General features: G+C 42.6%; 1 protein-coding gene across 14 annotated transcripts in view; it reads right to left on the bottom strand.

The window, feature by feature from the left end:
- Nucleotides 1-23,833, bottom strand: part of PIEZO2 (piezo type mechanosensitive ion channel component 2) — a 469,614-nt gene that overhangs the window by 371,610 nt on the left and 74,171 nt on the right. For 13 of the 14 annotated variants that reach the window (XM_053247271.1, XM_053247279.1, XM_053247278.1 and 10 more), the window contains exon 2: nucleotides 23,527-23,622. In XM_053247271.1, the coding sequence (XP_053103246.1) occupies nucleotides 23,527-23,622 (96 nt within the window). Of the gene's footprint in view, nucleotides 1-6,017; nucleotides 6,108-23,526; nucleotides 23,623-23,833 lie in introns of those variants that run through there. The other variant, XM_053247280.1, reaches the window with a different exon arrangement.

Here is a 23,833-nt window from a genome sequence, read left to right as displayed (position 1 = left end):
CTAAAACCGTGATAGTTCCTCTGTCCTGCTGCAACTGTGTTTCATCATGGCAAAGTTGGAAGAAATGCCAGTCCAAAACCCTGTTGGCCGGCTGCAAAACTAATTATTGATGGGATCCTTATCTATTTTTAAGTATTTTTTAAAGTTTATTTTCTTTTAAAAGTACCCAAAAAACATGTTTCTAGGACCAGCCCCTCTGCATCACCTGGGGGAGGGTTGCATAGACAACACCTAGCATCTCAAAGTAGGGCTGGGAATGAAACCTTAGAAAGTCACTGCCAGTCAGTGCAGACCGTTGCTCTATCTCGCTCAGTGTTGTCTGCACTGACTGGCGGTGACTTTCTAAGGTTTCATTCCCAGCACTACTTTGAGATGCTAGGGGTTGAATCTGGGATCTTCTGCATGCAAAGTAGATGCTCTGCCAAAGACCTATAGCCTTGTATATCTAATTTTTAAAATAAATGAAGCATTGGATTTGGTAGGGCCTCACAAAGCTAGAGGCCCTACCTGTCTTTGTCTTTCCTTTTGTTTATATCCCAAATGCTCATGGCAGCTATCAGTAATAAATAGAGATATCAGGCAGTATAAAAATATAACTAAATAAATGAAATAAATAATATACATGCCAGTCAGTCAAGCTTATTTATGGTCAAAGACCAGAATTAATAATACATACATGCATTCATGTCCCTTAAAGGATAAATGCACGAAACACACACACACACATCCAGAAGGGCCGAGGAGAGGTGGAGGTGGATTTGGGGAACAGGTTGAAATTAACAAAATGTTTGCACTGCAGGGTTGTTTTGACTGTGCTGCAGAGGCGTAACTAGGTAAAATAGCGCCTAGGGCAAGCACTGAAATTGCGCCCCTGTCCAAACAGGAATGATAGGACTTGTAGTCAACAATATTTGGAAATCCTTGTTAAAAGGAACATTGTACCATCTAGACATGGTTGTTGATCAAAACCTAAAAACATGAGCCATCTCTGGAAAAGACTTAGAACAACAGTCAGGAGTTATGCGAGGATTCTAAGTGTCATTTTCTCTGTTTCATCTTATTCTTTTTTTAAAAACATGACTTTGTCCTAGAGGATCACCTGCCCAAATAGCCACTAGCAAAATAGGGGAAGAAGAAGGAGGGGGGGGAATGAGTCCTGCCAGCCTTTGTCTTATGATGACTGTTGGCTCATGATGGGGTATATATGCATTCACCACACCAGTGCTTACTTTGACATCAAGAGGTAGGAGGAAACATTAGTTTGCCACACTAGACAGAGGCAGTTGAATTTAGCAGATAAAAGTATGAGAAATGTAACAGTGGTTTTTATGTAGAATGAATAAGTGGAAGGAGAGACAGTATGTGGAAAGGATGGAAACTTGGCAAGTTGAAGAAAAAAATGTGGGGGGGAGAGATATTGCTTCATATGAAGAGCAGAATGTGTAAGGTTTTATTGGTTAAGTTTGTGTTTTGTCTTGGTGTTGTTGTGTCATTTGTTCTGTCCTGACAAAAGAAAAGAAGAGGGGAACCAGATCTGGGAAAAATATATATAGCTTCTATGAAGTGTTAAGCACAAAGAAAGAGTTAAACTGGTCTCAGACAGGCAGAGAACAAAAAGCAGTTGAGGAAAAGCCTGTAGAATTTAGTTGTTTGCTCATAAGCTTGATGCCCGGTGCTAAGACTTAAGCGTGCTTGTGAGCATACATGGGCACCCTTTATGGGCACCCTTTGCCTGGCGTACCACATGCAGTTTATAATGGGTAGCTGTTTATTCTATTGACTCCTGAATACGGGTTTTAGACATGTTTAAGGTGTATTTGATTTTGGAAACTGGAAAGAAAAGGGATCTTTGACCACTATGTTTTTTCTTATTGTAGCTAAATGTAAAAGGTGTAATTCCTGTGCTTTAACCATGGTATGTGAGTCTTGGGGAAAGTAGGAAGCCTTTTCCTCTCTCCCTGTTTCAATAAAATCTCCTGGGAAACCAGCCAAAACTTCTAGTTAGATATCAGCCACAGCCAGTCAGAGGAATGGCTAATTGAGAACTCCAGTTTGCAACCTATTCTAATTCATTAAACTTTTTATCAAGAGATTTAAAGCATATTTTACTATTAAGATTAAATGTAAGATAACGAACTGCTGAAAATAGGTTAATACCAAGCAGTGTATGTTTATGGCCATTTTCCTGTAAACACTCAGGATTTTGTTTGTAATTTTTTTGTATGAGGTTGTTTCTTTGGAAGCACTTTCATGAGGAAGCAAAAGGGAGCTTTTATGTTCTGAAGATGGGTAACACTTTGGACATATACTGAATAATTCTTCTGTAAGTGATTGTGCTCCTCTTAAAGTTGAAATAGGGTGAATTAACCCTTTACCAGTCTACAAGTAGAACCAGGGATACTGGATTAGCAATGTTCATGTATTCAAAATTTGGAAAGGATTCTAAGGTAACTCAGCTGAACCTGTTTAAATTGATCTCTTGTTTATTTTGGGGTTTGGTATTGTCTTTTCTGTGATGTCATCAGACTTTTTGGTTATTGATAAGGAAATGAGCAAAAGGGAGTCTCTATAAAAGCCAAGGCATATGGATACCCTGCAAAGAGAATGAACTCCCCCAGATCAATTGTGTAATCTATGTGCATGCGAAACCTTGTGATTTATTTTTCAGATGAACCCGAGAAAGATAATCCCACTTTGCTTTATAGTATGTATGATAAGAACACAATGCTCAGCAATTGGTGGCTTCGACATGCACAGTCCTTGTTTGACCTTTATGGACCTACTGCCGAGATTTATTATGAGTCTCCTCTTTCTGTCTCCTCTTTTGCTTTCGTACCTTCTTTGTTTACAGAGCCTTCAGTGATCGTTGGTGGATTGACTTATGAAGGCACCCTCTTCAGTGAAACTCCAGCTGAACTTAATAGTGTCCCATGGCGCTGCATGCACTTTAACACTTATACCAAAGGCCTATGTTTTTGCTGTCACAGTATTGGTGTTTGGAATTCCAAAATACAGGGTTATGTGGAGGCTAAGCCTCTTCTGGATAAATTGGGAAACTACACTTACTGCTCTGACTATTTTTGGCTGTTGGGTTCTCGGAATGCTTCTCATGTTTATGATGTCTTGTTCAATGAAACCTCATTTGTAGATTTGTATCCCACCTATCCCTTGCTCTTCCCTTATTATTCGGGAAAGGGTTCAATTTGTGGGGGTTGGCAGATGCGGGATCCCAATTTGTGGTTCTTCTTTAATGGGTGGGCTACAAATTATCACTCTGGTAACTATCAATGTGCAGCTATTGGTTATTTGACTTTCTCCTCTCAGGTTGTACTACCTCAAAATCATTCCCAGTTGCATTCCCACAGTGAGCCTCATCGCCGTCGTGAGGCAGGACACTATATGGGGCCTAATTGTAATGATGAGGTTATTGTGGGAAAGCAACTGTCTACCTCTGAGGGTTCCAGGGTGGCGGGAGGTATATTTACTAGTCTTTTGACCTTGGGAGCCTACCCTGGGATCCTTACCCAGGAGAACAGAAAGAGCATTTTGGGTTTGAACTGTCGTATGGAAAAGATGGTTAATGCTACTGGCATCATTGTTCGTGCCATCCAGACTGAGGTCAAAGAACTGAACCAGGAACTGATGCAACACCGTGTGGCTTTGGACTACCTCCTAGCCAGGGAGGGGGGCTATTGTAAGGTGATTAAGAATGGTTGTAAACTTGTATTTCATGATTTAAATGCAACTCTGGAATCTCAACTCCAATTGCTGGATGATTCAATTCAACATAACATTGAGGGACCCGGTGACTGTTGGTCATGGCTGACCTCTTGGCTCCCTAGTCCCACTTGGTTTCGTTCGCTTCTACTGGGTTTCTTAGCTTTCTGTTTTATGCTGCTACTTACTTGCTGCTGTATACAATTTCTACCTCTGCTTTGTCGGTCCTGTGTGCTAGGTCCTGCACAACCAATGGAAATCCCCTTGACAGCTGTCACCAAAAACTGATGGCTGCTTCTCCAGTGTTTCAGCAGTCATCAAGTGGGGGAATATGTAGAATTGTGCTAGCTTTGTAATAGTAGTGATATATAATGTACTTGGCTAACTTGCAAGTTATAAAATGTAGAAACAAGAAACAATATATTAATGTTCAATATTGTAATAACTGGCTGAACCACAAGCTCTTAAACAATGTATCAATTTGTACTAGCTCACTTCTGTAACCCATTGAGCCATGTGATCTTGACAAATGGGAATGCTTAGGTAGTACTTACGAATGGTATGTATGGAGGAACGCATGAGTGAGCAACATGAAGAGCTCCCCTAGTCCCCACTCCCTCTCTAACACAGACAATGTTTGGAAAGACGCCAAGGCCCGAAGAGAACCAGGGAGGACTGCCAGTGACGTTGCAAGGGAAGAAAGAGCTGAAGGAGACAGGATGGGTACGTCTTGTAATCACAGAGATGAAAGTGGACTGCAAATGTACCAACCGGAACTGGACTGGAAACTTCCCTTTATAAGTCAGGCAGGAAACCAGAAGACCCCTGAGAAGCACTAACATCCCAAGCGAGGCCTCTACGCTTCTTCCAACACCCCTTTCAAAGACTGATCACCTTTGGAGTGGGGCTGGGTGAGTATGTGTGTGTGTGTGCATGTGTGCGTGTGTGAGTTAGAAGCTAGCTTGCTCTTTTTATTGGCTATAATAAACATGGATCCTTGATTGAGTAAAACCAGCTGGTGTCTGTTTCCGTTTCCTGGGGCTACCTTGTTGTTGGTAGTGCAGTGCTAAAAGGACTTAGAGTAAATAAAGGTCCCACATTATGATGACTGTTGGCTCATGATGGGGTATATGTGCATTCACCACACCAGTGCTTACTTTGACATCAAGAGGTAGGAGGAAACATTAGTTTGCCACACTAGACAGAGGCAGTTGAAACAGGAGCAAGACAGCCAAGTTCTGCCAGGGCCAAAACCAGCCCCTGCCAGACTAAGAAATCATTGTAATTTGCCCCTTCCTATCACAAGCAGTGTGCTGTTCTTTTATTATTGATTCTAACTCTCAAATATCCCAGTCATGGATGGAAAATTCATGGTCAATTTACAAGAGACACACTTTCTACATGGAAGTTTCTTCTGTGCAGGTGTTGTGCAGAAACCCACGTGTAGTGACTGCCAGGGGCATAGCAAGGTTGGAATGGGCCAAGATGAGATTTTAAAATGGGCCCCCAGCCCCTCAAAGTCCAGGGCCTCCACACATCCCAGGCCCCCAAGGATTTAAGTCTGATTTTTTCAAAATAAGTATGCTGCCTGGAAATACATTTCACTGAATACACACATGCACACTTCACAATATATAGTGATATACATTGAGTACTATATATTTGTGCTACTTTTAATGCCTAGAACACACTAGCAACACTAATTATTAAAATGGCCCCCTCGCTGCAGATTAGCAAAGGAGACTTTCAACCATGCAGGGTGAGCCTATGTTTGTTTTCTCAGAATTCTGAACAAATTCAGTCAAGTTTGATTCCAGGAGGTTTTTCACACGAGGCTTTTAAAGCCCTTTAACACACATCTCCTCTGGAATGGAGGTGCTGCATTCACATGTTGGCCAGATTTACTCTGAAGTCCCTGCAAGTTATTGGAGAGCAGTTCACACACAAGAAAAATAAAATAAAAGCACAACACATGCTTCACAGTTCTCACTCAGACCTTCTGAGTTGCAAAACAACTTGAACATAAGTGCATTTATAAATGAATGAATGAATGAATAAATAAATAAATAAATAAATAAATAAATATTTGTTCCAGAAGTTTTTGTAATTTTCTGACATGAAACAAGCCACTTATAGGCCTTTTTAGATAGTTTTTGTTTTTAAAGCCAGCACATTTTTCAGTCTGTTTTAAATTAAATATTCAGAGACTTCTCAGTCTCACCCCACCACCCATATCAAAGCCCTATGGCAAGCAGATCCCTATATATGGGGGTAACCACAAAAAGGAATTCACAGCCTACCTTGCAAAAGCTGTGCTGGATGGTCTGGTCTGCTGCAGGGAGGGTCTGCTGCAGGGAGCTCTGCCAGCCTCCTTCCTGGCTTGCTGGGGCCTGCTGAGTTCAGGCTTCAGGGAGGCCTACTGGGAGGCCTCTCTGGAAGCCCCGCCCACCCGCCGATCAGCTGAGAGGCAGCGAGAGAAGAGCTCTTCAGTTTGCAGGCTGCTCCGATCTAGGCCTCGCCGATCCTAGGCCGGAGCTGGAGGCAAGTGGCTGAGGGGCCCTGGGGCTGGGCAGGTGGGCAATGGGGTGGGGGTGGCAGGAACTGGCATGGTGCCCCCCCAAGTGGCACCTAGGGCACGTGCCCTGGCTGCCCCCCCCCAGTTCCGCCTATGCTGTGCTGGGTCACATTGATGTGGCAGCAGCTGGCGGGAGAACAGAGAAAACCGATGACCGAGCAGTAGTCCTTCTCCTTCCAACACACACCCTGCTCTGAGTGCTGCTGCTGCTGTTTACAATTCCTTGTTGAAGTTTATTCATTTAAGCATTTCCCTAGATGGTCAATTATCACAATACATTGAAAGTTCTTGAGTGTGCATTTCCCCCTGATCCCATCCCAATAAATGATATCTAGTGATAAACATGAACTCTTACATTTATTAAAGTCCCTCAACCACAGATCACAATTTTCAATTCATTTAATGGTCCCCTGTTACTTGACACTGTATTGCATGCCGTTTCACTTCACAGTTCACACTGTGCATTTTGTAACTGAGGAGGGATTGGGAGTATTAAATTCACTGACTTGGAGAAAGCTTAATTCGTAAATGAATTCAATTTCCAAGCCCCAGCTAATTAAACTATTAACTGATGTGAGATCATTTGTAATGAGACCTCAATGACACTGGGAATCATACTGCATTCAACACATGGGGCAGGATTTCTTACATTGTGTGAGTAATTTGGAATTTTTGCCCATTTTAATGGCAAAAACTGAGGGGCGACGATGCAGCTAACCTCATGGCTTTAGTGGTCCTGAATGTTGATCTGATATGATACAGTAATGTAGGCCTGAGATCTACATCTACTATACTATGAAGTTGCCATCTCACAGTCATAATTCTGATGTTTGGCCCACAAGCCTGGAGGGACTTCTAAAGAGTGAATGAGCTCACTGGCCACCACACAGGTGCTTCAGCTAGGACAGTTGCCACCTCTCTACAACATGTTTGTATACAGGCATAGAAAAGTTGGTTCTAGCTTTGTGTCTCTGGCATTTCTCTTAGATTATTTATTTTTGTTGGCTGATCTTGTAGCAAGCATGAATTGTCCCCTTTGCTAAGCAGAGTCCACTCTGGTTTGCATTTCAATGGGAGACATGTGATCATTGTAAGATATTCCCCTCAGGGGATGGGGCTGTTCTCTGGGAAGAGGACTAGCATGCAGAGTTATGTAATAGAGAGAATTTTTGCAGATGAATCCTGCTGCTTCACATCTGCATGAAAAGCTACTCCTGATGAAAGAGAGTAAGCAAAGAGACACCTTTTAAAGTGGTGATTCTCTTGTATTTAGCAGGGGGAGAGCAACTGGCCCTATCCAGCCCCGGCACAGCATCCCTTCAGTGGCTGTTGCTGGTATCTGCCTTATTTTTTTTTTATGAGCCCTTTGGGGACAGGGGACCATTTTAGTTATGTATTCTTTGTACATCACTCTTTTGAGCCAGCGTGGTGTAGTGGCTAGAGTGCTGGACTAGGACCGGGGAGACCCCAATTCAAATCCCCATTCATCCATGAAACTAGCCAGGTGACTCTGGGCCAGATAATTCTCTCTCAGCCTAACCTACTTCACAGGGTTATTGTGAGGAAAAACCTAAGCATGTAGTACACCTCTCTGGGCTCCTTGGAGGAAGAGCAGGATATAAACTGTAAAAATAAATAAAATGAAATAATAAAAATAATTACTATTTTCTCTCAAAAATCAATAATAGCACCTCTACTGACTGGAAGAATTGCAGCCACAACCAACCACAAACCACCGCTTAGTAACAAGCCTTCTAATGTAAGTAATTCAAACATTTCTAAGTCAAATGCAGTTTAATGTTGTGCAGTGTAATTTATGGTGAATGAATTAATTGAAACACTTCAATCATGTCTTTCTCTAGTACTATTAATTGACTTGCATCATCCACAATTTAATAAATCTTTTAAAAAATAATTTAGGATGATGTTCTATTGTGGCATAGGTTTTTATTTTTATATATATATATATATATATATATATATATATATATATATATATATATATACACACACACACACACACACACACACACACACACACAAACACACATAAACTCTGCTTTTTGTTACCACTATTCAGCCTCATTTAAGATTTCTTTACTTCATGAGCTGAGCTTCAGTGAGAGGGGGGACATTTTAAAATCTTGTCTCTGGGCCCACTAAAACCTTGCTATGCCCCTGATTTCAATGCAGAAACAGGTGTTGGGGTGTGCTGGCTCTCAAGAAGTCCAATATACTGGAAAGCACTATTGTGCAACCAGGGGTGTCCAATGCAGACATAGGTGTGGGGGTGCTCTAGGCTCCTTGGAGGAAGAGTGGGATGTTGACATAACAATGAACAAATTCCCTTATAGATTTTAACATCATGATGCCACGGAAGAAGGCGAGTGGAGCTGAAGGACGGAAGAGGCGGAGGTTGGAGGCAGAAGAAGCCAAGAGGTCGAGCAGGTTCTTCATGCCCTTCTTTACAAGGGCTGGAACAAGTAGCTCCACACCACCTTCCACAGAGTCGCCAGCACCTGCTCCAGTGTTTTCAGAATCCGAAGGTGGATCAAGTGCACATCCACCACAAGTGGAGGAAGAAGTCCAGTCAGATGAAGAGGCTGCCACAGAGAGTGTGGACGTGACAGGAGGGGAAGCTGGTGGTGATGTCGAGTCTTCTGATGAGACTGAACCCAAGGAGGAGGAGGAGGACACTACGCGCAGTGAACCGGATGCTGCCCAAGAGCCTCCAACTGTTAGGTCGGAAGTGATTGATCAGCATGACATCGGACTTCTGCAGTTTGACAAGGTTACTGGAAGACCAATTCTGACACACTGAGAACAGAAATAATAAAGCTGGGTTCAAAGTATTTCCAGAACACTGAGGGGCCTTTCCTACCAACAAATAACCATGCAATGAACAAGACTTGGTTCAGGAAGAGATTGGGAAGCGGCCGTGGTGAGGAGGTGGCTCGCGCATGACTGGTCTATTCCCCTTCTAAGAAGTCTGCATTTTGCTTCTGCTGTCTTCTCTTTTCCCGGTCAGACCATCCATCAACATTGGAGCAGGAAAGTGGATTCAACCACTGGAAAGCACCTGAAAGGATTTGTGTTCATGAGAATGCCAAGAATCATCGGGAGTGCTTCACACAGTGGAAAGAAATGGAAAGAAATGTAGCTGGAAACAGAGGACTCATTGATGCGGAACTTTGGTCACAGATTGAGAAGGAGAGGCAGAGGTGGTGCGAAATCTTGACAAGAATCCTTAACTGCATCAAATACCTTGCAACTCAGAACCTGGCTTTGCGAGGACATAGGGAGTCACTTCAGCTAGACAAGGATGACTCCAATGTAGGAAATTTCCTTGGCTTAGTAAAACTAATGGCTACTTGTGACCCAGTCATGAAAGAACACCTGACCCATGTGGAAAGTCATCCTGGATCCACCTCTTATCTCTCACCGGCAGTCCAGAATGAATTCATCCACCTGATGGCATCTACTGTTCACAAGAGTCTACTGAGAGGCATTCGCAAAGCAAAATACTATGGCCTCATGTTCGACTCGACTCCTGACCTGGCACACCATGATCAGATGACACAAGTAGTTAGATATGTACAATTTGATTATGAGAGGAAAACAGTCAGTGTGAGAGAGAGTCCTTCCTTGGTTTTATCCAGTTAAGCCGGAAGGATGCTGAGAGCTTGACTGAAGACATCTTGAAAAAGTTAGAGAAGGACGGAATGGAGCTATAAGATTGTCGGTCACAGTGCTATGACAATGCTGCTGTGATGGCTGGACACAGAAGTGGTGTTTCCCAACGGATACGTGAGAAAAACAACCTGGCAGTGTTTGTGAATTGCGACAATCACTCACTCAACTTGGTGGGTGTACATGCAGCCAAACAGGATGTGATGATGGCGACATTTTTTGGAACCCTTGACGCCATCTACGTGTTTTTTTCTCACTCAACACAGCGCTGGCAAAAACTCAGAAACGCCATGCCTGTGTCTGTTAAGTCAGAGTCTGAAACCAGATGGAGTTCAAGGACGGAAGCAGTGAAGTCAGTCAACAACCACCTGGAGGAGATACTTCAAGTTCTTCAGGACATGACAGATGATGAAGACGAGAACCTTGAAACCAGAAGTGATGCAAGGCAGCTGCACAACCACTTGTTGACTTATGATTTTCTGACTCTACTAGGATTTTGGAATAACATCCTCATTCCAATTGACCGTGTTCTGACTCTACTAGGATTTTGGAATAACATCCTCATTCGAATTGACAGGATCCTAGCATGAACTTCCACGATGCTGCTGTGGATTTGAAAGCCCTCCAGGATCGTTTGGATGATGAGAGAGAAGTGCTGGTCAGTGAGGCACTCAACGTAGGGCTTGGTCTCTGTCAAGAATAGGATGTTGACTTTGAAAGACGTCCGAGACGGAAGAAACAAATGGCTGGTGAGAAATCAAGAGATGCTGGGTTAACAGCTAGGAAGGAGATGCAAAGAGTCATGAAGGGAACACTCGACCGTCTTCACAGAGAACTGGACAAAAGGTTCACTCGTCTGCATGACACTGATGCCAAGTTTGGGTTCCTTCTCAGTATCGAGGGACTGTGCTACAGTGCTGACAGAGAGAACCTAAAGAAGAACTGTGAAAATTTTTGCAAACTGTACAGCTCTGATGTTGATGAGGAGCTATATAATGAGATTTTGGACTGCAGAATGTTGCTAGCAGCACGGACCAACATGAGAGTAGCAAGACCGGAACAGCTTCTCGAATTTATAGTTCAATATGGAGATAGCAGCGTCTTCCCCAACCTCCGCATTGCTATACAGATCATGCTGACCATTGCAGTTTCCATTGCCAGCTGTGAAAGATCATTCAGCAAGTTAAAGCTGATACTTTCCTATCTGAGAGCTTCCATGGGACTCTGTGATCTTGCTCTGCTGAGCATAGAGAGAGAGGAAATTGACAAAACTAACTTTGATAGCATCATAAATTTGCATCCATGAAAGCAAGGAGGGTCCAGTTATGATTTTCAGGCATGTCATAATTGGCTAATTAGAAAATTAATGAGCGTGAGTTGCAATTTCTGCATTTTTGGTTGCTTATTGCATTTTTGGTTATTTATTGCATTTTTAGTTGTTTATTGCATTTTTGGTTATTTATTGCATTTTGTAATTTTTGTAATTTTTGTGGTAATATCATGGAAAAATAAAAGTTTTCTGAAACATGCGTGTCAGATGTTTGCGGGGGCGGGGGGGCGTAATTTCAGTGCTTGCCCTGGGCGCCGTTTTCCCTAGTTATGCCTCTGTACGGGAGGAACTGGATATCAGGTCTAAGCAACATTTTATCCTTATGGAATTGCAAGTATGGAACATCAGCCCTCAAAGCTCTGAATTTGCTAACCCTCTTCGCAGAGGTGATTGCCACCAAAAATGCAGCTTTCCAGGACAGAAGACGCGGTTCCACCAAAGCCAAAGGCTCAAAAGATGGCTGTATTAAGCCAGCCAACACTACAAATAAATCCCAGGCTGGCACCATTACAGGGTCATCGGGGAAAACATAGGACAGACCCTTAAGGAATGTTTTAACCAATGGGACCTTAAACCAAGAGAGTCAATCTGACGGGGAACTGGCTACCACAGCCACCAGGTATACCTTGAGAGAAGAGAGTCTTAGGCCCAATTCCTTCAGGGACCTCAAATAGTCACAGATATTGCCCACAGATGTATTACCCACATGAAACCCTTTAGAGGCTGCAAAGGCACAGAATCCAGCCCATTTATGCTCATAGGACTTTCGAGGGCTTCTTGGCCGCCACTAGGATATCCATTAATTCCGACGAAAGACCGGACATATCCTCCAGGCTGTCAAGTACAGGGACAGAACCTCTGGGTGTAGGGTCTGGGACAGCAGGTCCGGCCAAGTCAGGAGCCTCTTCCAAGTTCCCGCCATCCTTTTCAAGGTCAGAAACCAAGGCCTCCTGGGCCACCATGGTGCTATTAGAATGGCCTGTCTCAGCTTGGCCATGACTATCTGGAGCAGAAGAAATGGGGCAAACAGATCGAACAGTTGCCCCGTCCATGGTTGAGCCAAGGCAGTGACCCCAACCCTTGTCCCCCCCACCTTGAACAATAGAGGGTGCACTGTGCATTGTCCCAAGTGGCGAAAAGATCCAGCGTTGGAAACCCCCACTGGACAAATACTCCTGAGAACAGTCCTGTTCAGCATCCACTCATGGGAGATGGTCGGGGACCTGCTTAGTCTGTCTGCCTGTCCAGATGGTTAGGGCACCTCGTATCTGCACTACCTGTGGCGCAATGGCATGCATGAAGCACCAATTCTACAGTTCCAGAGAGAGGAACAATAGGATCCTCGACGATGTGCCACCCTGACGATTCAGGTAGGCTTTTGCCGTAGTATTGTCCGTCTGTACAGTTAGGGCACAGCCCCCAGTCCTGGGCAGATAACCCTTGAGGGCCATGAAAATGGCCAGCAACTTTTGATAGTTGATATGGTGGGCCCATTCGTCTGGAGACCAATGCCTGCTCAGACAACAGCCATCGAGGTGAGCTCCTCATCCAAGCTCTGATGCATCAGTGGAAATCACCCACCATGGCAGAGGGGACCAGAAGGGAGCTCTGCTGGTCAGATGTGGGAGATCAGTCCATCAGGACACCAAAGCGCACACGGAACTTGGAGGTGTCTGGCGCAGGTAGGACAGGTCCCAAAGAGTGTCAAACACATCCAAAAACCACCTCTGGATGAGGCACATTCGGAAACACGCCTGAGGCAAGACATAGGTGGTGGCAACATATGCCCCAGCAGGCACTGCACCGAGTGGAGAGATTGTGCCCCCCCCCGCAAGAGTACGCCAGCGCCTGTTTGAGGGCCTGGACCCTTCGATCCGTCAGAAAGACTTTCTCCGCAGCCGTATTGAAGTTTAGCCTGATAAGCTGGATCTTTTGGACAGGAATCGGGTGCCACTTGTCAAAGTTGATCTCGAACCCCAGGGACTGCAACATCCATATCATGGTATCAAGGGCATCCAAGGCAGCCTGCCTGGACTGTGCTAGGACCAACCAATCATCCAAAAAGGGGAGCACCTGCACGCCCTTCTCTCGCAGGTACGCCACTACCAGAGCCAGAAATTTCATAAAACTTTGTGGCGCCGTTGTGAATCCAAAGGGCAGCACCTTGAACTGATTGGAGATCCCCCCCTTATCTGAAACCTCAGAAAGCGATGATGCTGCAGTTGGATCGACACGTGATAATAGGCGTCTTTGAGGTATATGGATGCCATCCACATGCAGTTCTCCAGGGTGTTTAAAATGTTCGGTACCAACAACATCCGAAAGCACCAATAGACCAGGTAGTGGTTCAGGGCCCTGAAGTTCAATATGGGTCCCTGGCCTCCATCCAGCTTCGGTAATATAAAGTACCAGGAATAAAACCCAGGGCTCCCAGGATTGATGACAGGCTTTATCGCATCTTTGGAAAGTAGAGCCACCACTTCCTTCTGCAGATCAGGATTCAAGGGGGTAGACCCTGTAGTAATGGGGTATTCCCCAGAATTCAAGAGCATACCCCAAGCATATTATTGACAGAACCCACTGGTCTGAGGTTACGTCTTCCCACCAATCTGCAAAGGGTGCCAGATGGGTTCGAAAGGGCCCCGAATCATTGTTTCTTTAGGGTGGTACCAGGCCACTGCTTTGGGAAAGTGGACTTGCCTGCCTGCATACCATGCCTATAGTGGGGCTGTGACCTTCCACCCCGACAGGAGTGATCCAAAGGAGATGGTTGCTGAAAAGCCTGTTTCTGCTGGTACGGAAGCCATCTAGAGGCCTGCTGTGGCTTGGCCATAGGCAAGACGAACAACATCCACCTAGCCTTCTAGAGCGTCTCATCAGTTTGCTCCGCGAAAAGGGAAGTACCCTCGAATGGAAGGTCTTTGATCCTGTCTCGGGCCTCGTAATGGAGACCAGAGGATCAAAGCCAGGCATGGCGCCAAAGTGCCACTGAAGTGGCCATTACTTTAGCTGCACATTCAGCTGAATGACAGGCTGAGAAGAGCTCCTGCTTAGCAACCTGGATCGCTTCTCAAAGGTTAGCAGGGTCCTTTTTATCCTGCAGCAGGAGATCTACACAAACTGGATCTACACAACTTCTCCAAAGTTGCAGGCAGAAGTCTCTCTCAGCCCTATCTTGGAGATGCCAGGGAAGGAACTTGGAACCTTCTGCTCTTCCCAGAGCAACCCCATACCCTAAGGGAAATATCTTACAGTGCTCACATGTAGTCTATCATTCAAATGCAAACCAGGGTGGACCTTGCTTAGCAAAGAGGATAATGTATGCTTGCTACCATAAGACTAGCTGTCCTCCCATAGACCAGCTCTCCTCCCATGTTGGATGGATGGGTATGGATTCCAAATCCCATGTTTGGGGGGTAAACAAATACTTGTTTATAATATGTCTGATGTAAACATAGTAAATTTTTACATTATAGTTTATATATTTAATGAGTTGTGTTGGGTATTTTAATAATTTTTAGGGTTCTTTGGTTGGATTATCATTGTTAGAACCCTAGAGCACCTGGTGTTGTGTCAACTATGACTAGGTTACATTTCTTTAGGAGCATCTGTAACTGCCCATTTTCTTTATGAACATCTGCTATTCGCCCAAATGAACCTGCCAGGGCCCTTCGTTTGGCATCTCAGGCCCTGCTCATGGCCCCACCTCTAACGGAGATCTGTTTTGTAGGGACTAGAGACAGGGCCTTTTTTTGTTATGGCCCCTCAAGTTTGGAACACTCTCCTTGAAGAGCTTCACCATGCTCCCTCCTTCAGTGCTTTTAAGAAACAACTGAAGACACATCTTTGTAGAGAGACTTTTTGTCCACTACTTATATCTGGTATGTTTCTTAGTGTTTAGCCTTTATTTATAACTTTTAATGTCAAAAAAAGTTTAATTTCTCATTTTAATATTGGTTTTAGCCTGGTCTTTTAATTTTCTAATTTCATTTTTTGTTTATTCTATAGTATATGTATTTTATTAATGCTGTAAGCCACCCCAAGCAGTAATGCACTGGAGGAGTGGAGTATACACATTTTAAATAAATACATAAATAGAACAAACTAATAAATCAGCCAAAACTGATTAAAGGCACTCTTAGTCATCACCACAACTTGGGACTCAAGAGCACCTTCAGAATGTGAGGTGAAAAAACTAGTCCCCAATCAGCAGCTACACCAACTGGCAACACTTCCATCTTGGCTGGATTAAGCTTCACTTTATCACCACTCATCTAATTATTCAGATCTGTCAAATAATGGTTCAAAATTTATAATTAGAGCCTGCTGAAAAGAGAAAGTAACTGAATCAATCTACTCAAATCGATGGATGGCAACCCACGTTAAAGAGCACAGAGGACTAGATAGTATACTGCATTATCCCACAGGTCAAAGGCCAAGGGGCAAAGTAGTCAAGCAGGTTTCCTTGGAAATGAAAAATGACCACTATACAACTGGAGCCCAAGTTGTGAAGAAAGAAAGCACTTACAAGCTGTATGGAGAGGACGAGTTTATTTGGAGTGCTCATGTCGCGCACGAGTGCTCGAGCCAGTGTGGTGTAGTGGTTGGAGTGCTGGACTAGGACCAGGGAGACTGAGTTCAAATCCCCATTCAGCCATGAAACTAGCTGGGTGACTCTGAGCCAGTCACTTCTCTCTCAGCCTAACCTACTTCACAAGGTTGTTGTGAAAGAGAAACTCAAGAATGTAGTACACTGCTCTGGGCTCCTTGGAGAAAGAGCAGGATATAAATGTTAAAATAATAATAAAATAATAATAATGTCCATAGCCCAGTAATATCCACATTCCACAGAGATGGTACCCGAGAGCATCATATATCATCTCTGTTTGAAGGAAACTGTTGTACCAGAACCCCAACCATGCCAGCCGAAAAATCGCTCCAGAGCTATCAGAAAATAATTTGGGTTGATCACCTTCCAATGGCAGCCCACCCTAACTGGTCTTTCCATCCCAGCAGAGCCAGGTAGTTGCTGCACATCTAATCTAATTCATGACAAAGATTCAACACTAACTTCCACAGCAGTAGGTCATTCTCCCACTCCTTTTCTAGTAAAATAAAGCAGATCAAGGGTATGTCCTGCAACATGCATGGGGCCAAATATCAACTGGGAGAAGCCATCCCTGCTATGAAATCTTGAATGGCTCCAAAGACCTGACAATTCAAATTGGGAAGCAGAGCATTTCTTTCTTTACTTCTTTAACATTCTCATTTACCACCTCCAATAAACATGTTGTGGCCAGTCTGTATTCAATGCTGTACTGTGTGTCAGCTGTGCACTTGGTTACTGATTCTACCTTGATGTTTTTTTCCTATTGTTTGACTGAGTGGCTATACAGGCAAACCTCATTACTCCCAGGGAGTAATGAAACGGAAGTTCCTCACCTACAACCACAAGTAATGAGGCCTTGTGCCTATGGAAAACAGGGAGATAGGTTGCTGGGTGAGTTAAAAAGGGCAAAAAATGGAGAGAGAGAGAGCGAAAGAGAGAGAGAGAGAGAGAGAGAGAGAGAGAGAGAGAGAGAGAGAGAGAGGTGAAAACTGCCAAAAACAAACACACCCCTACTGCACCATGCTCCACAGGGTCTCCTTGTGCCCAGCAATGCCCCCCAAGCAGCGAAATGCTCCTCGAAACCATAAAAAATTGTGCAAAAACAGCAAGAAGTGGGGAGCTACTATACTGTGCTCTGTGGGGTCTCCTTGTGCCCAGCAATGCCCCTCAAGTAGTGAAATGCCCCACAAAACTGCAAAAAAAAATTCACAAGAATAGGTTATACTGAGAATTACTGACTTTGCCCCCAATAAGCTTCATAGCCAAACAGAACTTTGAACCTGAGTTTCTTGCATCCAAACCAAACATTGTAGTCCCTATTTTTCACAGTCTGGCTGTCGAAAGATATTTAATGTATCTTGGTTTTATGTTACAGCCTGCACCAGATTGACTTCTGTGAAGGGTGATAACTTCCTGTGTACACGTGTATGTGTGTACATACAGGTAAACACACACACTCTCTGCCTGTCTCTAAAGAGAACAGGAACTGAGAATATTTATTATTGTTTAATTTGAAGTTGCCAAACCACTGGTCAATCACAGTCAAATGTTAATAGAGCAAACACACTAAAATGTTTGTGTGGAGGCAGCGGGGGTGGCAGGAGTGGGGCGCTTTAATAGTTCCAATACATTCCTGTATTAATTTTCCTTTTCTACATGTTTTATTTAGCCTTTGGACTATTTTTATGCACATCATTCATAGGTTTACTAGGATGACTAGCCTCTAAGTAATTCACTTAATTTAATTCTTCCTTAAACTCTATTTTCTATAGTCTGCAGCTTTTGAGAGGTGATGATTTTCCTCCTCTACTTAATGTTAAAATTATACATTCTTTCCCTTCCTTCCTGTCCCACTTTGTTCTTCTACAAACAGCTGTTTCTCCTCTCTTATTTTCCATCCCACCTGGATTTCTCATGTGTATCCTTCCTTTTTTGCGATGGATGTGTGTGTGTGTGTGTTTTCTCCATCTTTCTAATTTCTTACTACACTTCTCTTATGCAAAGGCTACAGAATGACTGATGAAGGCTGTAATTCTGTGCACATCTACCTGAGAGTAAGTCCTATCGAACTCTGATTTACTTCTGAGTAAACTAGATTGTGTAAACTAGACGTACTAGATTGTGCAGCAAAAGAATTAACATACTCCGAGGTTTGTATTTAAAACTACGTCTTTCTCAAGCAGGCCTCTTGTTTTTGCTGTCTGTTATTACAAAGATAATAAGCAGTAAAACAATATTAATCATTTCAAAATTATGAAAAGAAAGTATCCCTTCTTGTAAAAACATCATTCAATTTGACTTGTTTTAAAGTCCTCTAGGTTAACTTTTGGAAATATGTTCTGATGAGCTCACATTTACAATGGTTGCCAACTTGCAACAAGTTTCTTCTTTCACTAATCAAAGAAAACAAGCCATAAAAGTAGATACAGGGAAACTTCGCTATTCGCAGACTCACCATCCTCATGTTCCTGTATCTGCAGATGTCTAATAGACACCCGATTTCCTTATCCGTGGATACTAAAGGGTTAAAACCCATGTATCCGTGGTTCCTAGAGGACCAGAAATAATTGCGGACGTCACATCTGGCCACCATTTTGTAAGCATCTCAAAGCAGGATGTAAGCAGGAGCCATTTGGTGGCTAATTTCTTTTCTTTTTTAAAGGATCTTTTCTCACAGTGTTGGCATGAGCCTAAGAACACAGCTCTGAGCTCTTGTGAGGATAGATAAAGTCGCCTGGCTACATCATGGCACCTATGGGAACACTGCGTAGAACTAATCTACAGGTGGAAGTACTCTGGAAAGAATAATTTAGAGCATAATACCATTTTGTTTGCAGTGTTTTACTATGCAAGACATTGGGAAAAGCCAGGTCAGCTACATATACATTTGAATATCAGCATTGCTTATTAATAAATATTCATTGGACAATCTAGTACAATGGACAGAAACTAATTTTATATTCTTAAATGGAATCTCAGGAACCCAAGAGATGGATTTTACATATTCATTTCTATATCAGGAGTAAAACCACTGCTGCTGTTTGTGACTTCCTGCTAGAGCGGATGCCAAGTTACCACGGTTACTAATGAGCAATAGCTGGCCCACATCTTTCCAGTGAAATGAAAGCTGTCCCTCAGCACTCATGAGCATTGCCCAGATGGATTATCTAAAGTACAACTAACCACTATAAAACATTCAAAGAAAATAATATTAAAAATCCTGACCTGGACAGACAAGGATGCCTGTCAAAATGTTACTAGTTTTTGCTTACAGAGAATTGCTATGTTCAGGATGTCAGTCATCCTTCCTGGCAGAGAAAGAGCCGACAAGAAAAACATATAAATCAACATGGTAGAAGAATTAGGAAGCTGCCTCCACACACCCCTTCAGGTCCTCATGCTAGCCTCCCATCTGTCATCTTGAGCATTTTAAAAGCAATGTTAACTCACATCTAGACATTTACTGATATTTTATTTTTGCCCTGTTCTTGTAAATTTTTGTAATAAAAAATGACTGACAGGTTTAGCAATATTAGAAATTCCTAACACATTGAAGATTTGAATTGCCGCTTAGTTCACTTTTTTTCTCACGGCTCTATTTTGCTGGCAAACACCCAGCAAAAACTAACCATAAACCAACACTACCTATTTATTATGAGAACTTTGCAGAACACACCACCAATACCACCTAACATTTTTTTTCCACAGAGGTCTTGTCAAAGGTAGCACAGTGTTCAGTCAAAAAATGGGGAAAGTGAGGATCTTCCACAAGAAGTGAAGTGTCATGGATGAGTCCATGGATGCATTGAACGTGCTTTGCCAATGCATGCTTTGTTGTTGTTGTTGAACAGCAGTAATAGGACCACAGTGAAGGGACCAGCGACTCTACCCTTGCCACAATCTGAATCTGCCACAGTACTTCCCATGCCTGTTATTCACAATGACAGCCCTGGGGGTGGGGGGAGGACTTGAACTGACCCAATAAGGGTCCCCCCCTTGACACATAGCAGCTGTGAGGGAGCCTAGTCTGAATCAGAACAGTGTGTGTTGTGGGGAAATAATAGGATTAAAGCTTCCCCTCACCCCATGGTCCTGATTCAGTTGCTACTGAACATAAAAATGCAAGCAACCATTACAGTGACTAAAGATCTTGTTTCAAAATGTCAGTGGTTTAAACAATATTAAACAGGAAAGGGTAGCACAAGGGTTAAAAATGTGCTACCCTTTCCTATTTGATATTTTTATTAATATTATTATTAACATTATATTTTATTAATATTTAAAATATTAACAAATTTTTAAAAGCTATATAAACATTTATTAAAAACTCTAGGTGGTCATGAGATCTATGAGATGTGTGCCAATACTAAACCTAAAGGTGTTTCAACTTTACTGAGAACAAATTTAAAACTTTAGTAGGGGTGTGCAATTCGGATTTTCGGTGTTTCAATTCGGATCCGAACCGAAACACCCATTCTCTTTTGTATCCGAATATGGCCCATCCGAATCACCCCTGATTCGATTTGGATCCGAATTAATCCGAATCCGAATCTATTCGGATTAAAAACGGGTCCCAGGGGCAAAATAGTGGGATGGGGTGATAGTGCCCAATGGGTGGAGGCTACCACCCAAATTTCAGGGGGATTGGGCAAAGGGCTGATTTTTGGTGAGTTTTTGAAGTTTTAGTGTCTTTGGGGCAGATCGGGGGCATAACGTGGGATCTGGGCCAAAAGCATGGGGTGGGGTGGTAGTGCCTAATGGGTGGAGGCTACCACCCCAATTGCAGAGTGATTGGGCAAAGGGCTGATTTTTGGTGAATTTCTGAAGTTTACGTGTTTTTAAGGTTTTCCCCCATTAGGTATAATGGAGGGTGTATCGCTTCATGTCAGGGGGAAAGGGGTGGCCTAGAGCGGTGTGGGGTTGGTGGTAGTGCCAGGTAGGGGCAAGGAAGCTACCTGAATTTTTTCAAAGGATCTGGGCAGAGGGCTGATTTTTGGTTAATTGTTGAAGTTTACGTCTTTAAGGTTTTTCCTCATAAGTTATAATATAATGGAGCTTTTAGCAGCCCCATAAGTGCACTTGGGGGGTGCTAGGGTGGCCCAGAGTGAGTGGTGGTGTAGTGCACATAGGGTGCCAACCACCCCCATGGGGTTCTGTTGTTTCTGAGGTATTCTGAGTGTGGATTCTATGATAGCAAATAAGATTTTCAATGAGACACCATGAATCCACTCTAATTTGCTATCATAGAATCCACACTCAGAAGATCCTGAAGGTAAATATGTAATGTTAAAAAGACTAATTTTTGATCAAATAATAACCCAAATGTATCACAAGATATTTTTCAAAGTATCAGTGAATTTACTGAAGGAGAGCTAATCCTAGCAGGAGACTTTAATGGTGTAATTAGATAGAAAGAGATCTAATAAAATGACTTTAGTAGATATTCTTCCAAAGGAGTTTCGGAAATAATACTACTTCAAGGAATATGATTATACCTTTGTTCCTACTTATGGACAGAGCTAATCAAGGATTGACAGGCTATTTTTATCTCCTAGATTGGTCAAGTTAAAAACCTCAACAGAAATTGGTCCGAGGCTAATTTCCCATCATGTTTCTGTTAGATCTAATGCCTACTCCAAAATATAGATCTACTCATAGATCTAATGCCTACTTCAAAAAATAATCAGTGGAAATTGAGAAACATAGTTTTTGAAAGTTTGTTCAAAACTGCTACATCGCCTAAGGAACACTGAGTAAGCTTTATTAGACCATAAAATACACAAGAGTGGAATAATATTTTCAACTAGCTGGGCCAGGCGCAGAACCTCTGCGCCTCTAGTCCTCCCCCCACCCCCTTCAGTTTTCCTTCTGTTCTCAGCCGACCGCCACCGTTGTTTTCATTCCCTGCCCACCCAGAGCCAGTACCATTTTCTTCCCCCGCCACTGTTTTCTTTCCCCACCCACCAGCCCACTGCTGCCTGCGTTTTCTTTGCCCACCTGCCCACCGCCTTCTCCCCACCCACCATCATCTTCCCCACCTCACCCACAAGCCTGTCCACCAGCACCACCACTTTCCTCTCCCTCTGCCAGCAGCTCACTCACGAACTCTCATGAGAGATGCCATGCATCAGATTAGCTACGGGTATGCCTTAGAGAAATAGATATATAGATGGCCAAGCAATGAATGCTATTTGTATTATTATGAAAGAAATTTTTCTTATAGTATTATATCAATGGTACATTACACCTAAAAAACTTAATAAGGTATACAAAAGCTCTGTGAGGTGTTGGAAGTGTGGAGATTTAAATGCAGACATTTCCCATATGTTATGGAATTGCCTTGTGCTTCAAAAATTTTGGAAGGCAGTATTAGATAATTTAGAAAGAATAAGAAACATAATAATTGAAAGAACATCTAAGTGGATCTGTTGGAATGGTTTGTAAATATCCCCTGTAAACTGAGAACTCTGACAATAGGGCCTGACTGCTGCTAAAAAGATAATTTCAAGACACTTGAAAGACTCTGAATCTCTCTCTGTAAATGAATGGTACAAAAGGGTTTGGGAGGCGGTTCAGATTTATACGAGTTTATTCCAAACACTTTAGCAATGATTGCCAAGTGTATGATTTTACATTTATGTTGTACCATTTACAGATGAAGTGATAAATGATAAGAACAACAGAATTCATAAGATAGAAAGAAGGCAGGCAAATAAGATCATCTTTTTTGTATTCAGTGGGATCCGCTTTGAGATTTCTGGAAGATAAAACTTGATATGGATTTTAATGTTTTTACGAAGCTGGTATTATGAATGTTGAAAATTTTGTATTGCTATGTTGATATGATTGTTTAGGAAATGTGTTGTATCAGGGTTTTTTTTGTATTTTGTACTGAGCCTTTTTGTAATGAAAATTAAACATTTAAAAAAAAATTAAAATAAAGTAATATATAGTTTTACTTAGAGACTGAATTCACAAATGTTTCATGCTGCCAATTCTCATGTCAAGAAAATATTGATACAGGAGGGTGGCACAAAGCTATTTTAAGAAACTATTCACTTCTATAGCAGACTGTGTCTAATGTTTCCCAGATTCCAAATCTTTCTCAAGAAGGCCTATGCACATGGATTTGGCTGTGACCTTAAATCTTGTTGATCAATGTGAGTAATATTACATGGGCACACAATTCCCATCGTCTACCACAGAGAGACTTGCACAGGCAGACTTAGCCATTTGGTGATACAAGGGAATCAAAGCCTAAACAAATGAAGATTCATGAACCATGATCCAGAAGACTTGCCTTGGAACTCTCAGATTCCTACTCAGCATATATATACTGCACAGCAACAGACAGACATGGGTTAAGGAACTGCAGCTGAAGAACCTATGGGCATTTTGCTAATCTAAAAAAAAAACGGAAGGACCAATAAATTTAATCAAAACTGTATTATTCATATATATATACACACATTATAGTGCTTTTTTAGAATTATACTCTACTTCCCCCAAAAGGAAATACAGCTTTCAAAGCAGCTGCATTTTATACAGAGTTATAGCTATCTGTTTGTACCTCTTTAAAACAGTATTTGCCAGAAACATGCTCACCTTTCATTGTTGTTTTTGTAGGTTCAGAAAAGAGAGGGATGAGCAGGAGGTAGATGAGGTAGACAAACGAGAGCCCATTGTAGCGAAATGCACATGCTGTATAGAGAACGAGAACAACATGCCAAGTCAGTTTATGCAACTAATATATCAGAAGAGTAATTGCACAGTGCATTGGCCAAGGTATTATATATATACACAGGGATTTACAGTCTTCATGTATGAACTCTTGCACCACTTAATGAAATACTAACTTTGAGTGATCTGAAAGGATAGTCTTATGATTAAAAGAATATATGACTTAATTATA

Source organism: Hemicordylus capensis, chromosome 4 (assembly GCF_027244095.1).
Source record: "Hemicordylus capensis ecotype Gifberg chromosome 4, rHemCap1.1.pri, whole genome shotgun sequence".
In the NCBI taxonomy this organism is placed as follows: domain Eukaryota; kingdom Metazoa; phylum Chordata; class Lepidosauria; order Squamata; family Cordylidae; genus Hemicordylus; species Hemicordylus capensis.
This window is presented reverse-complemented; position numbering and strand designations above follow the sequence as displayed.